The following is a 21,118-nucleotide window of genomic DNA, read 5'->3' on the forward strand; positions in this document are numbered from 1 at the left end:
TTAATATTCTTGCTGATAAAAAAACATTTTAGAATTGGTAGACAGAAATCTTATCTCATGAATAAGAGGTGCTTTGTAGTAGCTTGTGAGTGGGAAAAAGTTTTTGATAACAAACTCTTTTTAAAAATAATGTACTTCCTATAGGTTCTTATAAATAAAGTACTGTAATACAAATAAGGTAATTGCTAAGTTATTGATATGCTGGCTGCAAAAGAAAACTCCTGTTTGCAAACTCTAAGAATCTGTTCATCTTCCAACCTGCTTGAAGGCTCAAATAGTTGCTCAACTGGTTCAAAATGTTCAAAGACATCTGAATGATTCTTTCAGGCTTTGTGCCAAAAATTGCTTCAACATCTTGAAGAGATGACTTAGTTCTGAAAGTATGCATACAACTACACAATAGTGAACCTGCAAGATATCCTCTCCAAAGTTCAGGGCTGGAGACCTAAAGCAATAAAATGTGTTGCTTTCTCCCTTGCCATTCTTTTCAGGCTTGGAGCTTATTTTACTTGTCTGTGATTTCTACTAAATATGCCACTGCAAATCACCACCTCCTCTTCTGTATATCAACACCTAAGAACACTACGCTAGAGAAATATGGTGTATAGTAACGACCAAGAAGGAATAAGGAAGTAATTTATTTTTTATTCTGCATCCAGGATAAAATTCGTGCTTCACTTTGAAACAACTGCTAAGGATCAGAAAGGGACTACCCTAAACACAGATAGCTTAAAAACCTAATTAATTGTTACCTTTTATTTTTTTGTTTTTAATCTTGAAGCTTGAAAGCACCATCTGCATTCTTCAGGACAGAAAACTCACTCTTCCTTCCTCCTCACCTGGTGATTCTTGCATAACTATCTGACTAAGCTTGAAATGTTCAAAAATACAGCTCTACAGTCAAACATTAGAACACTGCTTTCAAAGACCTGCCTTGGAAACATGAAGCAATACTGACACATTACTTTTTTTTTTTTTTACTATTATTTTTAAAAGTAAATAGGATTGCTGTTGGTCTCTGATCAGCACCTGCACAAACTTAACCCTACAGCCAGATCCTTTTGAGAAAAAGCTGTTTTCGTGCCTGCTCTTTGCTAGGGAATGCTTGGGGCAGGAGCAACACTTGGAGGGAGAGATGGCACACTTTGTCAGCATTTTTTTAAATTAGGTTTGGCTGTATATATACACACATGTATATTTTATCATTTTCCTGTCGATGCTGAGCCAAGGGTATGGTGAGTGCCGCCATTTGCGTTTCAGTGAGCCTCCAGCGTCATTTTAAAGCAAGGCTTGCTGAGTTTGGCTCCATGTCCTCCTGCTAACACTTCCTTAAGAGATTTTAGACAACAGAGTGCTGTTTCCTCAATTACTCTTCCTCTGGGGATGCTTGGCCTCTCAGCACACACCAGATCCAGATTTCCCCCTAGATGCCTCACATTCTTGATTCAGAGAGGTTATCTGGCATCTGGAGAGGATTTCCTTCCGGGATGCAACTGCTCACTTTGGTCTCATTCCCACAACTTCAACCTGAAACTCCTGAGTCACTGAACCTAACTCCTTCCTGTATCTCTTTTCAGTTTAACAAAATACAGCCAATTTCTCTCAGGTCTCCTGAATAACCTCTGGCAGCTTTCAAACACTCTTAGCCCTGTGACCCTTAACATGTTCCCTTTTCTCCAGCAAGGGGGAGTAAACTCAACCCCAGGTGAGGCCGAGTTCCACCTCCCTGAAGGTCCAACTCTCTCTCCGAAATACTCTACGATAAACAGGGTAGAAACTATTGCTCTGATTGATCTGAAACATTTAAAGATGTCCTAGGGGTCGGCATTCTGCAGGTGAAGTCTGATCACCTTTAGAGACAACTGGAGCAAACACTTGGTTGTACTTGCATGGGGAAGACGGGTGACCGGATGAGAGTTGAACGCATGCAGGAAGGCAGAATAGCCACACTTTAGGCTCAGGTAACACACAGGTGACATATCACTTTTCAATCCCTCTTCCCCTCCTTCCAGTAGCAGTGAAATCTCTCAAAGAAAATTACTCTTCCCAACACAACTCTATTAAAGGGAGGGACAATCACTGGGTTATGAAAAAAAAAACCAAAAGCTATTTTCAGAAAAATTTGCTTTCTCAAACAGCCTCAGCACAACTTCACAGATGCCAACAACATTTTTAACTCTAAAATTGTTCTGAACAAGAACAGAAAGCATAGTAGTAAACCATTGTTTATTCATCGAATTTTGTTACACTGGAGATGTTTTTCTCTCTTTTCTGCCCAGTGCAAGACCAAAGACTGCTAAATAAACGCAAGCAGTAGCACAGCCTTGTTTCCAGCAATATGACTGGAAACACACACAACACACAACAGCCCTTCTGGTTATTCTGTGCATCCCTTGCCAAGTTCAGCTCCAGCCACACCCTGGCCCTCCTGACCCCATCCCTGCACAACGGGGCAGTATCCCTATACTCTTCCCAAGATACCTGTCCCTGTTTCCACTGCCTGTGCAGGTCCCTCTTGCCCTTTAGTTTGACCAGACGGTCTCGGCTCAGGCATGCTGGTCTCTTCTCTTCCTTGCCTGACTTCTTACACCTGGGGACTCAGAGCTCCTGCGCTCTATGGAAAGCGTCCTTAAAGATCTGCCAGCTCTGTTCTGCTCCCCTGGCCCTGGGAGTTGCGTTGATTAACTCCTTGAAGAGTTGAATTTTGCTTTCCTAAAATTCAGGGTTGTGACTTTTCACTTGACCCACACCCCTCAGGACTGCAAACTCCATCAGTGCATGGAGGCAGCCTGGGCTGCAGTGGTCAATCTTCACGTCACCGATTAGCTCACTTGGGTTGGTGACCAACAGGTCTGTCTGTCAGGGCTTTCTACTGCCTGGTTTAAGAAGTTCTCCTCAATGCACTCCAGGAGTATCCTGGATTGCCTACAGCTCACCATGCTACTTTTCCAGCAGATGTCAGGGTGGTTGAATATATGAGTAAAGTGATATATTAATTACATGAACAACCGCTTTCATATCTGCTTTGATCACGTCAGTTTTAACTCCTCACATAATTTTTAATGTGAACTCAGTCTCAGAATTACTTTAAAGCCTTTCTTGTATACCCACTCCTCTATTCTCTATGGGGTTGCTGTACAGAGAAAATTGCAGCAGGGCTACGTCTCCCTTCCACACGTGAAATTGTTTCTCTGCAAAGGATTCATATGTGTGGGGGCTGCTGGATAAAAGTAAACGAAACTGCATCAGGGAGGAAGAAAGGAAGGGAGGGAGGAAAGAAAATGGCTTGCTGAGAGGCCAGGCTGCCTGGCATACTGCTTATCCTGTATATGCTTTTGTATCTACCTGCAGAAAACTCAGGCTGGCGATAACACTGCCAGAGCTAGCTGCTGAGCACTGAAAGTTGCTGAGAACAGAGACAGGCTGCGAGGGCAAGCAGAGTAAAGCAAGAAAAAAATCATCTGTTCAGTTACCCGACTATACAGGGTAGGGAATCCTAAAGCACCCTTGTTTCCTGCTTGCTTGGCACCCTCCTTTTTTCACAGAACCACATAATGGTAGGGGTTACAAAGGACCTCTGGGGATCATCTAGTCCAACCCCCCTGCCGAAGCAGGTTCACCTACAGCAGGCTGCACAGGACCTTGTCCAGGCGGGTCTTGAATATCTCCAGAGAAGCAGAATCCACAGCCTCCCTGGGCAGCCTGTTCCAGTGCTCTGTCACCCTCAGAGGGAAGTAGTTCTTCCTCATGTTCAGCTGGAACTTCCTGTGCTTCAGTTTGTGCCCGTTGCCCCTTGTCCTGTCGCTGGGCACCACTGAAAAGAGTCTGGCCCCATGCTCCTGACACCCACCCTTGAGATCTTTCTAAGCATTTATAAAGTCCCCTCTCAGCCTTCTCCAGGCTGAATAAGCCCAGCTCCTCACCCTTTCCTCATAGGAAGAGGGAGAGAACCTCTAGCCTCACCCATGCTTCCTACCCTTGCATTAGCTTTGGGGGAAGAAAATTAAGAGGGAGGAATAAAAAGCTGTTTGATAAAGAAGATGAAAATGACTGCCACTGTATCTCCCTCAACACCTTCCAGCAACCTCTGTCACATACAGAAAAAAGAGCCAGATCTATAGCAATACGCAGGAACGTCACAGCCTTTTCTTCCTCACCCTTGCACACGTGCACCAGTCCCTTTGGAAACTGTGTCAACTGCAGCACCAGACTCCAAAGCCCTGGGCTCCTCAGCTCCAGCACTGCCCATGCTCAGCCCAGGGTTTGCTGACATCGGCCCCAAACTCCCACAAGCTGACTCACAAGGTGGCCACTGCCAGGCTGCCTCCACCATGCACCAGCACAGCCTAACGCAAGCCACAGGAGAGGGCCAGTGCAGGCTGTGCCAGGCTGCAGAGAGGGGAAGATCAGCCCCGCGACTCCACTAACAAACCAAAGTTCGACTGCAGCCAAGACACTGCTACACAAAAACCAGCGCTGCTTAATGCCATCTTTTTGATACCAAAGGTAAAGAAAAAGAAATCACTGGTGTTTGACTGTGAAGACTAGTTGCTCACCATTTTGAACAGGATTCCTTCTGAAAAGACTCTAATGAAAGCCAAAGAAAAAAGAAAAGACAGAAAAAAAGAAGATAAGCAAAGGCCAATTAGACACTGGAAGGAAGGAATGAGCACGGTATCATCCACTGTTAGAGAAGACTTGACACACTGTTTCAGTACCCTTTAACTGTGAAATCAATATTAAAAATATTAACATTTAAAAAATACACAGTGCTTATTAGCAGCAAATTATGTAACAATAAAAAAAATCTACTCAAACCACCACTAAAATTTGCTAATTCTATCCAAAAAATTAAGACATTCCCAAGCAGTTCCCAAAATGAGGATCAAATACTACAGCTCCAAACTAACCAAGTAGTACAAAATTCTGTTTCCCTTACATGAGTTATCAGTTTAGTACTCCGACCATCACCGGTTTCTTAGGGAAGTTAATGAACAAATCAGAACCTTTTGTTATTTTAGCAAGAGCAACTACTACCAGCAAAGGTATGCTTCACATTTGATGAAAAACTTCTTAAGAATAGGGAGCTCTGGCACATGAACAGAAAAATGCAGAAAAGTCAAAACTCTAATTAAATTTACTAAAGAATATAATGGAATGTGCTATGCATTTAAGAACTCTTTCTTCAAGTATTATACTCCTTTAAAAAACAGCTTTTGACAGTACTGAATTGCTCAATATTGTAACTTCTTTATGTGTTTTAGTGATAAACTTTGCTTCTGAAATCCAAGGACTCCAGGTGCACAAAATTTACATGCAGAAGTTTGTTGTTGGGTTTGAAAGTGAAAATAGTGTCTAGTCACAGGAAATACAACTTCTTAGAGAAAGCATTTTAGATATCATACATATCAGTGTTGTACATGTTCTTCATTTATAGCAAAAACAACATTCAGCATAAAAGTTGTCTTCAATTGACCTTACAAACAACACAAGTCTTCTGCATCAAGTAAAAAAAAAAAAATCTTTTCCATACTATCGTTTTCTTAAAAGTCAGCATATAAAAACTTCAGAACTTCTGCAAATCACACATTATTTTATCCTACTGCACACATGAGAAGAAGCATGGAAACAAGAACTGCAGGGTAAAGGGTTTGTATCTGCATGTAGAGTGTACAGACCCTTGAGGGGAACACAGATTAGTAAAATCTCACTACTCAGAAAGCATTCATTCTATTTGTTTTGAAACAAAAAGATCTGTGCAAGTTGTGTATGTGTCTAATGATGGAAAGTCTAGACAGAACAGGCAGAAAACTCAAGCCACTACTATAATATAAAGAATTAAACTGCTGCAGAAATTTAAAATGTACATTGCTCAACAGTGCTTATTTACAAATTTGTTATTCAAATGTCATCGACTATTAAGTCTACTTCACAAACCAATCTGTTTTTAGAGGTCTTAATCCTATAAACACTGCTATCCTTATCAACACGCTGCCATAGTATGACACGATCTTTCATATCAAGACTAACTTTATACTGTTTTTTCTTTTCTACTGTAATGAGGAGCATTGCTCACTTGATTATTTTGTTATCTTCACCAAATTAAATATGATGTATTTGGTTAAAGCATAGCCTTAATTCCTAAACCTAACGAGTAGCTAAAAAAAGTCAAGGAACAAACACAATGACACAGAGCTGTTATCTAGCAAAATCCTAACAGTTTTTGAGGACTTAGCAAACAAATAACAGGACAATTAAAATCTTTCATGCTGTTAAATTTAGTCAAGAATTATGTCATGTTCTTCAGCATCAAGTATTTCCCATATTTCTGCAGCTTATGAAAATGAGAAGCCATGGGATTATAAGAAAGGCTCATTAAATATGTTTAGAGACTTTGTTATGAAGAACGTTAGCAACTAGAAGATCTCCAAATCACGTACATTATCAATTTTAATAGTATCTTCAGGTTCCATCTTTGCTTCATGATGCCCCTCCTGTAGATCATCCAGGTAAGCCAGAGCCTCATTTGTATCACTAGCGAAAGTCTCACAAGATGCATCATCGTATTCTTGCAGGTTAAGCCCCTTAATAGCTTTTTTCATCTTCTTTCCTAGAACTTGTATTCTCCTCTTCTTAGCAGCTTTTTTGTTTTCATACTCCTTTTGGTTTTCCAGATAGAATATTTCCTTGAAAGAACACAAAAAAAATTTGGCATATTCATTTTACTAGTGTTTCCCAAAGAAAACATAAAGAAGTAAAAAAATTTTCTGTTACAAATACTGTTCAATAACACTTAACTAATATACGTATTATTGATCGCAGAAGTGTAAGGACAGACTGCACTCAAGGAAAATGCCCCATAAACAATTTTATTACATAATCTCTCAGCGATCTCAAAGTGTATGTAAATAAGTATCACTGAGTTTTCATTTCAAGCTTGCTGATGACACAAAACTAGGAGGAATGGGTGGTAGACCAGAGGGTCGTGCTGCCATACAGAGAGACCTAAGAGACCTATAGAGAAAATATGACCAAAGGTTCTATGACAACTTGACATTTCTCCACAACTGAAATTTGAGTCCATGTCTCATGATCTTTACTGCCAAATGTCTGTGAACCCCATTAATATCTTATCTTCTGCAAAATATGACTGTTAAAAGTTTCCTCCATATTTCAAGGAAGAGAATATCATGTAGCAGAGCTACATGCTGCTAGAAGCCTTTCTTTCCCTGCTTATTTTTTAAAAAACATAAATTGCATACAGAAAACAATGCTTTTTTCCTTCCCAAAAGCTGCAAGTCAGGTGCTAAGGATATGCAAATCTGAGAGCTGTGTGCATGTCAACCTCCGTGATGACAGGATTGCACATACTTTCCCACAGGTTTGTATCACAAATGACGTCTCGTACCACCAACCAGGTTTGTTGAGTGAGAACTGCTGCCTCATTACACGCTTGCCAGTAGCAGCAAAAGAAGCACGAGGGGTGCAGGTGGTGTTTTCCTCCATCCCATCAGTGGCAGGGGACAGCACTGAAAGGGGCAGGAAAACTCACCTGGTTAACAGGTGGCTCAGGGACTGGTGCCATCGGTCAAATTTTGGCTTCTTTGATCATGGGGAGGTGTACACAGCACCGGGCCTGCTGGTGACAGGTGGAACTCAGCTATCACAAAGGGGAAAAAGAATTCTTGGCCACGAGCTGGCGGGGCTCATTGAGAGGGCTTTAAACTAGGTTCGAAGGGGGAAGGGGATATTGCACAGCTCACTAGGGATGAGCCCAGGCTTGGCGTGCCAAGGCCAGGGGTGAGATTGACAGCCCAGCTCAAGTGTGTTTACACCAATGCACGTAGCATGGGCAATAAACAGGAGGAGCTGGAAGCCATTATACAGCAGGACAGCTACGACTTGGTCGCCATCACAGAAACGTGGTGGGACAACTCGCATGACTGGCATGCTGTCATGGATGGCTACAGACTCTTTAGGAAAGACAGGCCAAGAAGGAGAGGTGGGGGAGTTGCTCTATATGTGAGGGAGCAACTGGAATGCATTGAGCTTGGCCCGGGGGCAAATGAGCAACGAGTTGAAAGCTTGTGGGTTAGAATTAAGGGACAGGCTCACACGGGTGACATTACGGTGGGTGTATACTACAGGCCACCTGACCAGGAGGAGGAGGTTGATGAGGCCTTCTACAGGCAGCTGCAAGCAGCCTCACAGTCACAGGCCCTGGTTCTCATGGGGGACTTCAAGCACCCTGACATCAGCTGGGAAGACCATACAGCTAGGCAGGCGAAATCCAGGAGGTTCCTACAGAGCATCGATGATAACTTTCTGATGCAAGTGGTGGAGGAACCAACAAGGAAAGGCGCGCTGCTGGACCTCGTGTTAACAAACAAGGAGGGACTGGTGGAGGATGTGAAGGTTGGAGGTAGACTCGGCTGCAGTGACCATGAAATGGTCGAGTTCAGGATCCTGCATGGAGGAAGCAGGGCGATAAGCAGGATCAAAACCCTGGACCTCAGGTGGGCTGACTTTGCCCTCTTCAAGGAGCTACTGGGAGGAATCCCGTGGGCCAGGGCTCTCGAAGGCAGGGGGGTCCATGAGTGCTGGTCGCTCTTTAAACAACACTTCTTCCATGCACAGGAGCAATGCATCACCCTGAGAAAGAAATTTAGCAAAGGAGGCAGGAGACCTGCATGGTTAAACAAAGAGCTTCTAGCGGAGATCAGGCAGAAGAGAAAGGTCCATGGAATGTGGAAAGAGGGACAGGCCACTTGGGAAGAGTACAGAAACGTAGTGAGAGCATGCAGGGATGCGACGAGGAAGGCCAAGGCTCACCTGGAATTGAAGCTGGCAAGGGATGTCAAAAACAACAAGAAGGGCTTCTTCAACTACATCAGCAGCAAAAGGAAGGCTAGGGACAATGTGGGGCCGCTGCTGAATGAGGCAGGTGTCCTGGTGACAGAGGATGCAGAGAAGGCAGAGCTACTGAATGCCTTCTTTGCTTCAGTCTTCAGTGCTAAGACTGGCCCTCAGGAATCCCAGACCCCGGAGGTAAGAGAAGAAGCCTACAAAGAGGACGACTTTCCCTTGGTCGAGGAGGACTGTGTGAGGGATCGTTTCAGTGATCTGGATGTCCACAAATCCATGGGCCCCGATGGAATGCACCCACGAGTGCTGAGTGAGCTGGCGGATGTCATTGCTGAGCCACTCTCCATCACCTTTGAGAGGTCCTGGAGGACAGGAGAGGTGCCCGAGGACTGGAGAAAGGCCAATGTCACTCCAATCTTCAAAAAGGGCAAGAAGGAGGACCCAGGGAACTACAGGCCGGTCAGCCTCACCTCCATCCCGGGAAAGGTGATGGAGCAGCTTATCCTGGAGGCCATCATCAAGCAAGTGGAAGAAAAGAAGGTTATCAGGAGTAGTCAGCACGGATTCACCAAGGGGAAATCATGCCTGACCAATCTGATAGCTTTCTACGATGACATGACTGGCTGGGTAGACGAAGGGAGAGCTGTGGATGTTGTCTACCTTGACTTCAGCAAGGCTTTCGACACAGTCTCCCATGATATCCTCCTAGGGAAGCTGAGGAAGTGTGGGCTGGATGAGTGGTCGGTGAAGTGGATAGAGAACTGGCTGAATGGCAGAACTCAGAGGGTTGTCATCAGCGGCGCTGAGTCTAGTTGGAGGCCGGTAACTAGTGGTGTCCCTCAGGGGTCAGTACTGGGCCCACTCTTGTTTAACTTCTGCATCAACAACCTGGATGAAGAGTTAGAATGTACCCTCAGCAAGTTTGCTGATGACACCAAACTGGGAGGTGTGGTAGATACACCAGAAGGCTGTGCTGCCATTCAGCGTGACCTGGATAGGCTGGAAAGCTGGGCAGAGAGGAACCTGATGAGGTTCAACAAAGGCAAATGCAGGGTCCTGCACCTGGGGAGGAACAACCTCATGCACCAGTACAGGCTTGGGGTGGACCTGCTGGAGAGCAGCTCTGCAGAGAGGGACCTGGGTGTCCTGGTGGACAACAGGTTAACCATGAGCCAGCAGTGTGCCCTGGCTGCCAAGAAAGCCAATGGCATCCTGGGGTGCATCAAGAAGAGTGTGGCCAGTAGGACGAGGGAGGCTCTCCTTCCCCTCTACACTGCCCTGGTGAGGCCTCATCTAGAGTACTGTGTCCAGTTCTGGGCTCCCCAGTTCAAGAAAGATGAAGAGCTACTGGAGAGAGTCCAGCGGAGCGCTACAAGGATGGTGAGGGGACTGGAGCATCTCCCCTACGAGGAGACGTTGAGGGAACTGGGCTTGTTCAGTCTGAAGAAGAGAAGGCTGCGAGGGGACCTTATAAATGCCTACAAATATCTGAAGGGTGGGTGTCAGGAAGATGGGGCCAAGCTCTTTTCAGTGGTGCCCAGTGACAGGACAAGGGGCAATGGGCACAAACTGAGGCACAGGAAGTTCCGTCTGAACACGAGGAAGAACTTCTTCCCTCTGAGGGTGACAGAGCACTGGAACAGGCTGCCCAGGGAGGTTGTGGAGTCTCCTTCTCTGGAGATATTCAAGACCCGCCTGGACAAGGTCCTGTGCAGCCTGCTGTAGGTGACCCTGCTTCGGCAGGGGGGTTGTACTAGATGACCCACAGAGGTCCCTTCCAACCCCTACTATTCTGTGATTCTGTGATTCTGAGACACGCAATTACAAGGGCATGGAACAGTGGTAGAGGAGTAATTTTTTGGAAGACAGGTAGAAGCGCATTTTTTGTTGTTGTAATGGCGTAAAGTAATGAAACTTGCAACTTCTTGTGACCACTGTAAGCTATGAAAGGGTTTTTTTTAAAATACATAAAACAGACAATCACAGTTTATGTTGATTTGTTTCTCAGTTCCCAGTACAAGACACTAGGATGGTGTACAGAGTGAGCTGGAGCCACCTACAAGGAAAATAAATGAGTCTTTCTTTTAACAAAAACTTAATAAAGTGGCAAATATCATAAAAAAACCAAAGTTGTTCTAATTGAATGAAGAAGATACCATCTCAGCCTACTCACTACGTTAATAGGAAAGGCAGTAATTACAAGCTGACAAAACTAATTTGGTGGGCACCACAGATGAGGCCACTGAGCAATTCAGACTAGGTACAGACCAGTAGCTGACTTAATGGGAAATACTGTCCGGTGCTACAGCTGTAGCTATTTGGGATAAATATATTCTATTAAGAGAACACCATTCAATCCATGCACAACGACGCAGAGCTCCAAAGGGAGAAATACAACTGTAGATAACACTGCTGTTAACGTATACATAAATTAAGAAGAATCCAATGTTTATCTCTTCAGACTCTATAGTCTCATCATCCTCAACAGGTTTCTGTGACTGGCAATAGGTAAAAGGTGTTCTTTCTGCCTAGTGTGAATGGCAAGTCATCAATTTTTTTGTTGTTTTTTTTTGCTTGTACTTTGAATGTGAAAAGCTGGTGTCTTTGGAATATGGAGTTAAACTCACTAGAAGTTACGAAGGATTCAATCATAACATTTCTAGTAGAAAAAAAACAGAATTTACTTCGGACAATCATTTACAGTCTTGACAATTTTACCTTGATTTGTTCTTCTTTGATGCTAGGAGTGTTCTTCAGCAGGTTTAAATAAACACCCCCTGGTGTTCTTCTCCTAGTGCCATTCTTAATAGGGAAAGAGTAAATTAGTAATAGCAAGCTTAATACGTAAGTGTTGATACTGAAATAGCATCTAAGACAATGCTTTGTACTGAGATGGAATAAAAAAAATAAGTTCTGCAGTGTTAGGTATTACATAAAAATAACCCTATGTTTTATTTGTGATTGAACTACAGATAAGCAGGTCAAAAAACAGCTTGCTACTTTTGGACAAGTAAACTATGAGGTTACGAAAAATTTGCTGTAGAACTTAACACCAAACTGTTCAACTATATAGTAAATCTGATTTTGGTAGTGAAGACACAAAATGTGAATAGTGTTGTAACTACCCTCACAACTATCTGCAATAACATATACACCATGTTAAATATTCATAACATTCCTAACTCTTAAACCCAGTAAAATGTCAAAAATTTATTTCATAAAATTATGCAGATCTTGTTTTTTCTCAATCATGCTCAGCAACTCTACAATTTATCTGCGTATCTGCAAGATTTTGCATTTCTGCGTAAGGCATATGAAAAACAACATGTACTTTAAAGTTTCTCCCCGCAACATGTTAGTTCCACGCTTCAACAGTTTTCAGTGTAACAGCAGTGGTGCCACGTGCCATACTGAAGCACGAATGAACTCAGCTGTGAAACCTCTGCAAATCATAAGCACTAATTAACATACTACTATTCAATTACCATTCATAGTATATACAGTTGAACTGTTGCTCCAGTGCTCTAATACTGTATTAAATGTGATACTCCTCTGCTAAATAACAAAGTAAAACACAACCCAATAGTTCCAAGAACAGAAAAGGTCAATTTTTAAGTATGTTCCTGAAACCGCAGACACCACATACATACTTTCATAATTCTATCAGCGCACAGTCCCAATCAAGAAAAACAATCCGACCTGCCTTTCAAATGGCATAGTTTGATCTGCAAAGAAACCTGTGCCACCAGGAGCTGTGTCCTTTCACGTCCTTGGTAAACACTTGTTAACAAGTACTTCAATCCTTCAAGACAGTAGACTGCTTCTAATACAAGCTGCTAGCCCGAAAGATGTTGCTTTTTTTTTTTTAGGGGGGGAGGTGGTGGGTTTTTTGTGCTGGGTTTTTTTTTTTGACAGTCTCCCTCCCCCCTTTTTTTCCTCCTCTCTACTTCCAGTGACAGAACTTAACAGATGTAAATTCTGAACAAATGCCTGAAGGTATTTCTTAGTTTCCTCCCACGTTTTTTGTTTCTGAAGTTTTGCAGTGAGGCTCATTATTTAATAACCACAAAACATACTGAGAAATTGATAACCTAACCATTAAGTATAGGATTTTTACCATGATTTGTAACATAAATCAGTACTGAGTTTTGATCTACTGATAACACAAGCCAATGGTTCTCTAATCAAGCTAACAGATTCCCTTTTGAAAGTTACTCTTCAAATACGACATTAGAAATGCTCACCGGGAATGCGGACCTCTGATGGCACGCTGATTAACCCAGTAGACTTGTCAGTGCTGTCAAACATCCACCTGACTTACTGAAGCAATGTGCCAGAGGCTTCACCTAGATCCTAACACCACAAGCTTTTATTCAAGCTTCAGAATCCTTCACTCTTAAGTCTGTCAGCAAAAGATCCCAAAGGGGGGGGGGGGGGGGGGGGGGCAGAGTAACAGATACAACGTTATCACTGCAAAACAGATACTAAACTCAGTGCAAAAAGTTAGGCAATTTCCAGGCACATTCATCTCATTGTTTACTCAAATCCCGCTGGAAGGTTACATTAGTATTTATTAAGCAAGTTTCATGGGGAGGGAAGGCCATGAGGCTCTGGGAGAGCCCTGTACAATGTGAAAGTTGCGCAACTGTACTACGTAAATATTTTGCAAGTAAAAAGACGTGGGGGGGTGTGTCCCCGCAAACCCACAATATCACATTTTTCTTACCACTATGAACAGTCCACCATTTTGTTCCACTTCAGCTGTTTCCATAAGCAGTTCAATAGCTTTTCTCTTCCCAATTATTTTCACTACTCGGGCAATTAAATCTTTCTTTGGCTCACAAAGCCTGAGAGGAGGGGAAAAAAAGATACTTTTATTGTCAGCATAATTTCTTGAGTAAAACTGACCATGGAACTTCCATAATGAGTAATTCATTCTGTGGGAGATAAAACTGTGCTAAAATTAAAGAGTCTATACATTTAAATCTGTTTCAATGGCTCCTTGAACCAGTTTTCAAAATACTGAGCTTCTGAGGCAATTTTTTCTAAAGCATGCATTTTAAAAATTTGTTTCAATTAAAATGCATTGAGTGATTATTATTTTCTATTGCTGTGTGAAAGATTACACCAAATAAGAAACTCTAAAGACCTGTATAAATCTCTGAAATTGAAGTATAAAAGTCTGCTGTGCATTTAACAGTACAGCACCTTTTATAGTTAAATCTACACTTGCTGTTGTCTGTAGCTTGTTGTTAAAAGTTCTCCTGTATCACGTGCCATTCAGAAAAACATACATAATAAAAATTAAACCATTCTGTTGACTAATCTATGACAACCTACAAAATGCAAACAAGAACAAAAAATTGCAATATTACTGAGTTAAATTGTGTTCTTTTGTTAGCAACGATGTCCTCATACAAGAGTTTTCATTGTCAGTCTGCACGAAGGGAGAGGCTCACATAGCATCAATTCACTGTGCCAAACTACTTACTCCCACTGGAAAACATCATTACCCCACAAACCAATACCACTTGTCCAGAGCAAGAGTTCATATGCTAAAGTCTCATTTTTTTAGTGGCAAAGCTCCTCACTAAGCACAGTCCCAAGCACTACAGCTCAGTGGTTTTACACTTCAGGGACCAACAGACCACCACCAGGACCTAAATTTCTTGAAGACTACTGTCTAGCCTAATTGCTTCAAATGACATTACTATGCTATACAGTTGCACACATTACAATGACTGCATAACAGAAGATATCTGACCACAGATGTGAACAACCAGCCTAGCTTCAACCGTATGATTGAAGTTACCTGAAATTAAATGTTAAAACTCACATTTTAGTGACAATTGTCCTAATCACAAAAAAGATTACCCAACCCACTTAACTTTACACTTTGTGTTTAATCTCACTGAGTTCAATGAATCATCAGGCACCAGCATGTAAATGCTTTCTTAAATATTTATAGGATTGAGTTCTAAATTATGAATTATTGAAAGACATGGAAGCATTTATCAAAGATGGAGAGAACTTTAAGATAGCCAGTTCTTAGAAAGCTGGTGGAATAGACCTTCTGTTAGTAGCAGCAGCATCTTAAACAGTCAAATCCCCACCCAGTGGTCATTCTGGCCCTGCGCAACCCTCCCGTATGCATGCTTTAAACAAGCAGCTGTTCACTGCAACAGGAAAACAAGATAAAGGGCAAAAAATTGCAAAAGATAGTCAGAAAACACCTTTGATTTCAGTTCACTGTGTGGGCCACCACAACAAAAGGTTAGGAATCCAGGCAGAGATGGTACAGCACACATCAAGCAACAGTGCCGTGACAGAGGGGATTGTAAGAAATGTGAAACTATAACAAAAAAGCCTTAATATTTTCTAGGTTTTAGTAGTGTTTAGTACTGTAACTTGTATTCCTGCATGCATAGTGATCTAACGATGTAACTGTTACACTAATCCCTGTTTTCTCACATTAAGGAACGTAGTGGAAGGACATGGGCACAAGCTATCACTTAGTCGTTAGACAAAATAATTAAGTGAAACTAAAGTGGTCTTGATTGTCAGCAAATAATTGGGATAATTGTGGGATAAAAGAGACTCCTAAATAATTCTGCTCCAGACAGCTCAGCCTTGGGAGGGCAGATGCGCCAAGCTACAGAGATAAGGAGGCACCAAGAGGGCAATGAGACCAGAGCAAAACACCCTGAAGGACACGGTGTATGTGATCCTGGAACTGAGTCTGCGCAGAAACAAAGGTCAACCAGTGAACAGCGTGATGAAGAGGATGGGCCTTCATCTTGGGACCCCCGAAGACCACCCAAAGATGCTAACAGACATGTGTGAAATATATTTACTAAGCTAATTAGTTCTTAGAAATATAAAGAATATTTACATGTGTGACTGTATTTAACCTGAAGCAACAGGGTGCCTGGTGAGCACGTTTGGAGGAGAAATCCCCCATGTGCCCGGTGCTGCAATAAAGAATACCTGCTGAACAGTATGCATTGTGCTGTTAGGTTTTTCCTACTGGATCTTCGAATCAGCTGTGGTGTGTATAAACACAATCCTACTGATGCTATTCAGTGCCACTACTGCTATAAACAATTAGAAAAAAAGAGGCTTCTGCCCTATTTTGATGAAGCTCAATACAACAAAGAAGAGTTTATTACAAGAGACATACTCAAACTTTTCAAATTCATAAATGAGAAGCTACTGAGAACTGATAACAGCATCAATAATTCAATAATGGTCTAACTGCTGTATTTCAGCATCTGGCAATACTATGTATCACATGTAAGAAATCAACAATGATCAATAAACCCAGGTTTTATCTAAACATCAAACTTACGGTCAGTAAATCTTGTAACTGCTTTTCCCCTGTTTAACATCATTTTCTTCCCTTGAATCACTGAAAAAGGATTGTGTGGCAGTTTAAGTCAATCTAAGGAAGAACGACTGCAGTCACGTGCCCTCTCTCACGCCACCAGTGCTGCCAGTGCCAGCTCAAAGGAAACTGTACAGCAAATTGGTTAAGGAAACAAATCTGTCTCCAAACTAACTCTTTAAAAAAAGCAACAAGCTTTTGCACAGTTAAGTTTTCTGACTCAGCTCCGTGTACACAATTAAATAGGAGGACTGTGAAAAAGAATTGGATTGTGGCAAGTGTGCATACAGCTGGAGCTTGGTAACCCCAACACTGGCTTCCATGAACTAGCACAGAACTGCAGCTCAGTTTCACAACAGAGAAGAGGCAAGGCTTGATTTCAGTTCTGGTGTCTAATCCTGGTGCAGCCCTTCATTACTACAGCAGCAAAACATTTTGTTCAGACAAGCACGTTCCACATAAAGAACACGTTTTTCAGAAGCTGTGCTCTCCAAAACAGTAGACAGTCCCAGTCATCTACAGTTCTGAAGGTTTATAACTTAGCCAGATTTTCATGGTGACCACTGCAGGTGTTCACTGGTGTCCAACTCCAAACACGCATCTTTACTCATGGGGTATTTCCTAAAAATGTCACTACTAAATCTGTATCATGAGAAACAATGTTTTTCCTTGCCACTGTTCTCAAATAACAGACTATTTGGTGGATCTTTAAAAAAAAAAAAGTTAGAACAGTACTATTGGATGCTTCTACAAGGTACCAGACCTAATACTGCATTTTAATCCCAGGATTTTGGAAATACACACAAGGCACTCACACTTTTTGTAATCTGGTAAGACATCTTACATATTTAGCAGAAAGAAAGCTTTTTTCCCCTCCTCTTCTACTCCATCAGCAGTTTACCAATACTTAAGGAAGTGAAGATATAGCGTTACTAAACTTACCGATAAGCAATCTCACCTGCCACTTTTTCCTCTGAATCTTCTTCTGTTATGTCAGACCTTCCTTTATATTTCATTTCTTGTCTTTCACCCAGTTTATCTTTCACAGGCTGCTTCCGTTTCAGAAAGCCTTGCCCATTTTCCTCTTCCACTGGCAATGTTTTCTTGTCATCATGCATGTATTCATCCAGTTCTTTATCTAAACGTTCTGCCTCCTTTTGCTGAGCTTCCTTCATCAGCTTTTTAGCCAACAAATAATTGTAAGTCTCAGACTGCCTGCTTCTGTCAATACTACCATCCATGCCTAGAATCCCAAGTTCAGTAGCCACTGCATCCCGATTCTGCTCCTGGAGCACCACACCCCAAATGTTGTTGACCTTCTTGCCACCTAGAGCACTTTGTTTTTCGTGGTTCTGGCTAAGCTGAAAAGTCTCAGATTTAGCAGAAGGAAAGATGAAACATTTCTGCCGTTTTCGTTTCCACAAACAGCTATCATCATCAGATTCAGAAAAGCTTTCATCACTTGAATCCACACTTTTGGTTGTCCGATAAGTAATACTCAGTGCCCATGATGAAATGCTGCTCTGGAATGGTCTGCTGGAATCCTTGCCATCATGTGATTTCTGAAATGAAGAAGTAAATGTCCATTAATTTAATCACGCCTGTAAACTAAAAGAGCTATGAAGTTAAGCCAGAGATTTGATTAGGTAGTAAACTTAATTTGGACTCATGTGATGGTTTGGGCAGTCCTCCACGAGCATCTTTTGGACTACAGTTGACAGGAGCACACTATGAAACTTCTGTATTTTGAATACTTGTACATGAAAGGCAGCACGGCTGCTATAGAAAACACATAGTGACACGAGTCACTAATCTACTTAACACAACCTTTGCTGAATGAAATTACGATTATTACCAGACCAGAAAAGCTATTAAAATTCCCATATCAGACAAAGACACAACATCCACAGCAGTTCTAAGAAAGATTAAAAAAAACAAAACACCACGGCAACTTACCAGGAGGTTTTTCTAACAGCATAGAAACTAATATTCTCTCCGGAATCTGAAAGGGGTCAAGACTAGTGGTTTGCAACCACAGTAGTGTTCCCAGAGACTCAACTGAGAAGAAAAAATTATGAAAAACCCCAAAAACCAAATGCACAAAACTTGGATGCAGGTCAAACTTTGAAAAGCTAACAGTGTATTGTGATTCTGGTTTAATCAGGACAGCACCTGAGCGGCTTTAAACCCAGAGGACATCACAGACTCACTATGGCTTCTCATTAATTAGGACAAAAACCCTACAGGCTTCAACATGCCTTACACAAAAAAGTCCCACTGATATAAAAATATTCAAGAAATACCGTTTCCCATGCACCTGACAGACAAACTAAAACACGAAAGCCAAACCTGCTCAGGTGTACATAACCTACAAAAGCGCCACGGGTAATTTCACCCAGAATTCTTCCTCCCAATTGCTGGAAACTTTTGGCCACGCACCTTCCACAGCGGCTCGCTCCCACTGCCGCCGGCGGCACCGGCGAGCTCTCCCCTCCGCTCACCAGGCCCAGGGCGCGGCGGCAGCAAACTCCTGCCCCGCCCCGCCCCGCGACCGCACGCGGCCTCCCCACGCCAACGGGCACCGGAGGAACAAGCCGGCCCCGGGGCACGGAGCCGCCGCCGGGGAAGGGCCCCCCGGCCCGGCCGCCGGGCCCTCGCCGAGACCCGCTCCCGCAGGCGCCGCGCGCCGCCCCGGCTCGGCCGCCCTCGCCCCCCACTGGGCCCTCTCGCCGCGCGGCTCCGGCTGGAGCCGGGGCCTCGCCGCCCGCCACCTCCCCTCCCTCACCTGCCGCGGGCCCCCGGGGGAGCCATCGCCGGGCACGTCGCAGTCCGAGCCGGAGAGCTCGCCCTCCTCCGCGCCGCCCTCCATCCCCGCCGGCGTCGCGGACGGGGCGGGCGGGCGGACGCGCCGCCCCCGCCAGCCAAAAGGGAGCGCGGGCGACTGCGGCGGCAGGCGCGGTGCGTGCCGGGAGCGCCGGCCAGCGGGAGCGAAGGAGCAGTGCGCGGCGCGCAGCCGCCATCTTGCGGCGACGGGGCGGGCGGCGGCCCGTCCCTGCGCGTTGTCCTGAGGCTGCCGTGCTGAAGATGGCCGCTGCTGCCCGAGGGGCGGAGCTGAGATAAAATCCTCTCGGTCGGCTTCGCTGCGTGGTCGAGGTGGCTGGCAGGGCCGCGCGCAGGCGTCGCCTCGGTGTCCCTGGGCCGTGACTGCGGCGTGCTGCTGCTCAGCTCGGCGGGCGGTGGTGTAACCACGGTGATGGAATTAGTTAATCATAAAGCACGAACAATGCTGCTATGTCCCTTGTACAGCCCTACCCATCTGAACATTAGGTCTGGGAACAGAGGGTTTAGTCCCTAGGTAATCATTAATGTTAAACAATAATGGTGAAGGGGGATTTTTAATAGAAATAGCGTTACCAAATGATTGCAGGTGTATTTGTGGTACCTATCTATTGTGTGAATTAATTGAAGCAAAAAGTCATACATCTCTCCCCAAAGAAGTTAGTTTTAATTAAAACCAGCAGGTGCCTAGAACTGGTCAAGATGACCCGTGCCGCAGGGACAAGAGCCAGAAGAGGACTGAGTTTGCGCAGAAACTGTGATGAAGAGGATAAGCCTTCATCTTAGGACCCCCAATGACCACCACTAGGAGGCACTGCGCAAGTGCGGGTGGGAGGAGTGTATGAAAATGGACTGATTTGACTATAAAAGAAAGGGCTTATGTAATCAGATGAATATGTATATTTTGATCTATATAAACTGCACGGAAAGGGTATGGGGTATGCACGTTCGGCGGAATTATCCCCCGTGCATCCGACGTCGCAATAAAGAATGCCTGCCTTTTAACACTACATTGGTGTTACGAGGTTTTATTCCCGGATTTTTGGTGACAGTTTCTGGCGACCCAGATGGGACCCTGCTTGTGAATACCGACAGATCCGCGGGATCACAGGACCTCCAGCCGGCATCAAGGGATTCTCGAGGAGAACCTCTGATCCCCGGACCGAAGGATTCCAAGTAAGTCCCCTGGAATTTAATTAAGGCATTCTTTAGGTATAATATACGCCTGCTCGTAAATCGTGGTGAAAACCTCGTAGAGTTGGGCTGAAAGGTACCTTTGTGGAAAGTCTCTGCTCGGTGAAAGCCGGTGGAGCGGGGTCCAAGGGGGAGGTCTTCAACAGGGGGTTGAAGTCTCCAGGATCTCAGCAGGGGGCTGGGATCCCAAAAGGGAGCTCCAACAAGGGTTGGGGTCCCTCTGATTAGTGTTTGTGATATAGTGCACAATCACTACCACTGGTCATTTGAAGGATGGGCACCTTTCCAAGTAAAAGACCCATCCCAAGGGGCACGCCTTTGGGATGTATTTTAAAGCACTGGAAAGAGCTGGGGGGGGATCCTTTAACTCGGAAACAGTTAATTAAATGTTGTAATCATCGGTGGCCGTTATATACTCTGGATGACGGGAAGAAGTGGCCGGAGGACGGGACACTGTGTTATAATACCATTTTGCAATTAATGTTGTTTTGTAAAAAGGAAGGTAAATAGGAAAAAATGACATATGTAGATTTGTTTTTCTCGTTGAGAAATCATTCAGAATGGCAAAGGCAGTGTGGGATACATCCGCGCGGTTCTATGGTAATGGCTTTAAAAAAAAAGGAAACTGCGAAAAGGGTTCAAAAAAATGTTGCGTCGCTTGTAGTGTTGGCAAAGAGTGTTTGAAATATGAGCCTGAGGAGGATGATGTTGAATTAATGGTTGCACCTTGTCGGAGATGGGGAAGTAATGAGGAGGACCGAAAATCTGAGACAGACAGTCCTTCCGTTTCTCCTGGGGGGAGGACAGGAGGATTTAGCCCGGTTTCGGGAAAAACGC

At 43.9% G+C, this 21,118-nt stretch overlaps 1 protein-coding gene across 1 annotated transcript; it reads right to left on the minus strand.

Moving 5' to 3' along the window:
• Nucleotides 1–2,209: 2,209 nt before the first annotated feature.
• On the minus strand, nucleotides 2,210–19,171 carry PHAX (phosphorylated adaptor for RNA export). Its single transcript, XM_075411160.1, has 5 exons — nucleotides 19,035–19,171; nucleotides 17,192–17,811; nucleotides 13,592–13,712; nucleotides 11,584–11,667; nucleotides 2,210–6,686 (listed from the first exon to the last, which is right to left on the minus strand). Exons 1-5 carry the CDS (start codon nucleotides 19,116–19,118, stop codon nucleotides 6,417–6,419), a joined length of 1,179 nt encoding a protein of 392 aa, XP_075267275.1. The 5' UTR covers nucleotides 19,119–19,171; the 3' UTR covers nucleotides 2,210–6,416.
• Nucleotides 19,172–21,118: the final 1,947 nt, after the last annotated feature.

The sequence above is a fragment of the Opisthocomus hoazin genome, chromosome Z (assembly GCF_030867145.1).
Source record: "Opisthocomus hoazin isolate bOpiHoa1 chromosome Z, bOpiHoa1.hap1, whole genome shotgun sequence".
Lineage (NCBI taxonomy): Eukaryota > Metazoa > Chordata > Aves > Opisthocomiformes > Opisthocomidae > Opisthocomus > Opisthocomus hoazin.

Coding starts and splice junctions, on each gene's coding strand:
- PHAX (XM_075411160.1), bottom strand. CDS start 19,118: ATGGAGGGCGGCGCGGAGGAGGGCGAGCTCTCCGGCTCGGACTGCGAC. Junction 13,713..17,191: donor GCAGGTGAGATTGCTTATCG/GTAAGTTTAGTA, acceptor CCCTCCTCTCAG/GCTTTGTGAGCCAAAGAAAG. Junction 6,687..11,583: donor TCAAAGAAGAACAAATCAAG/GTAAAATTGTCA, acceptor TGTTCTTTCAAG/GAAATATTCTATCTGGAAAA.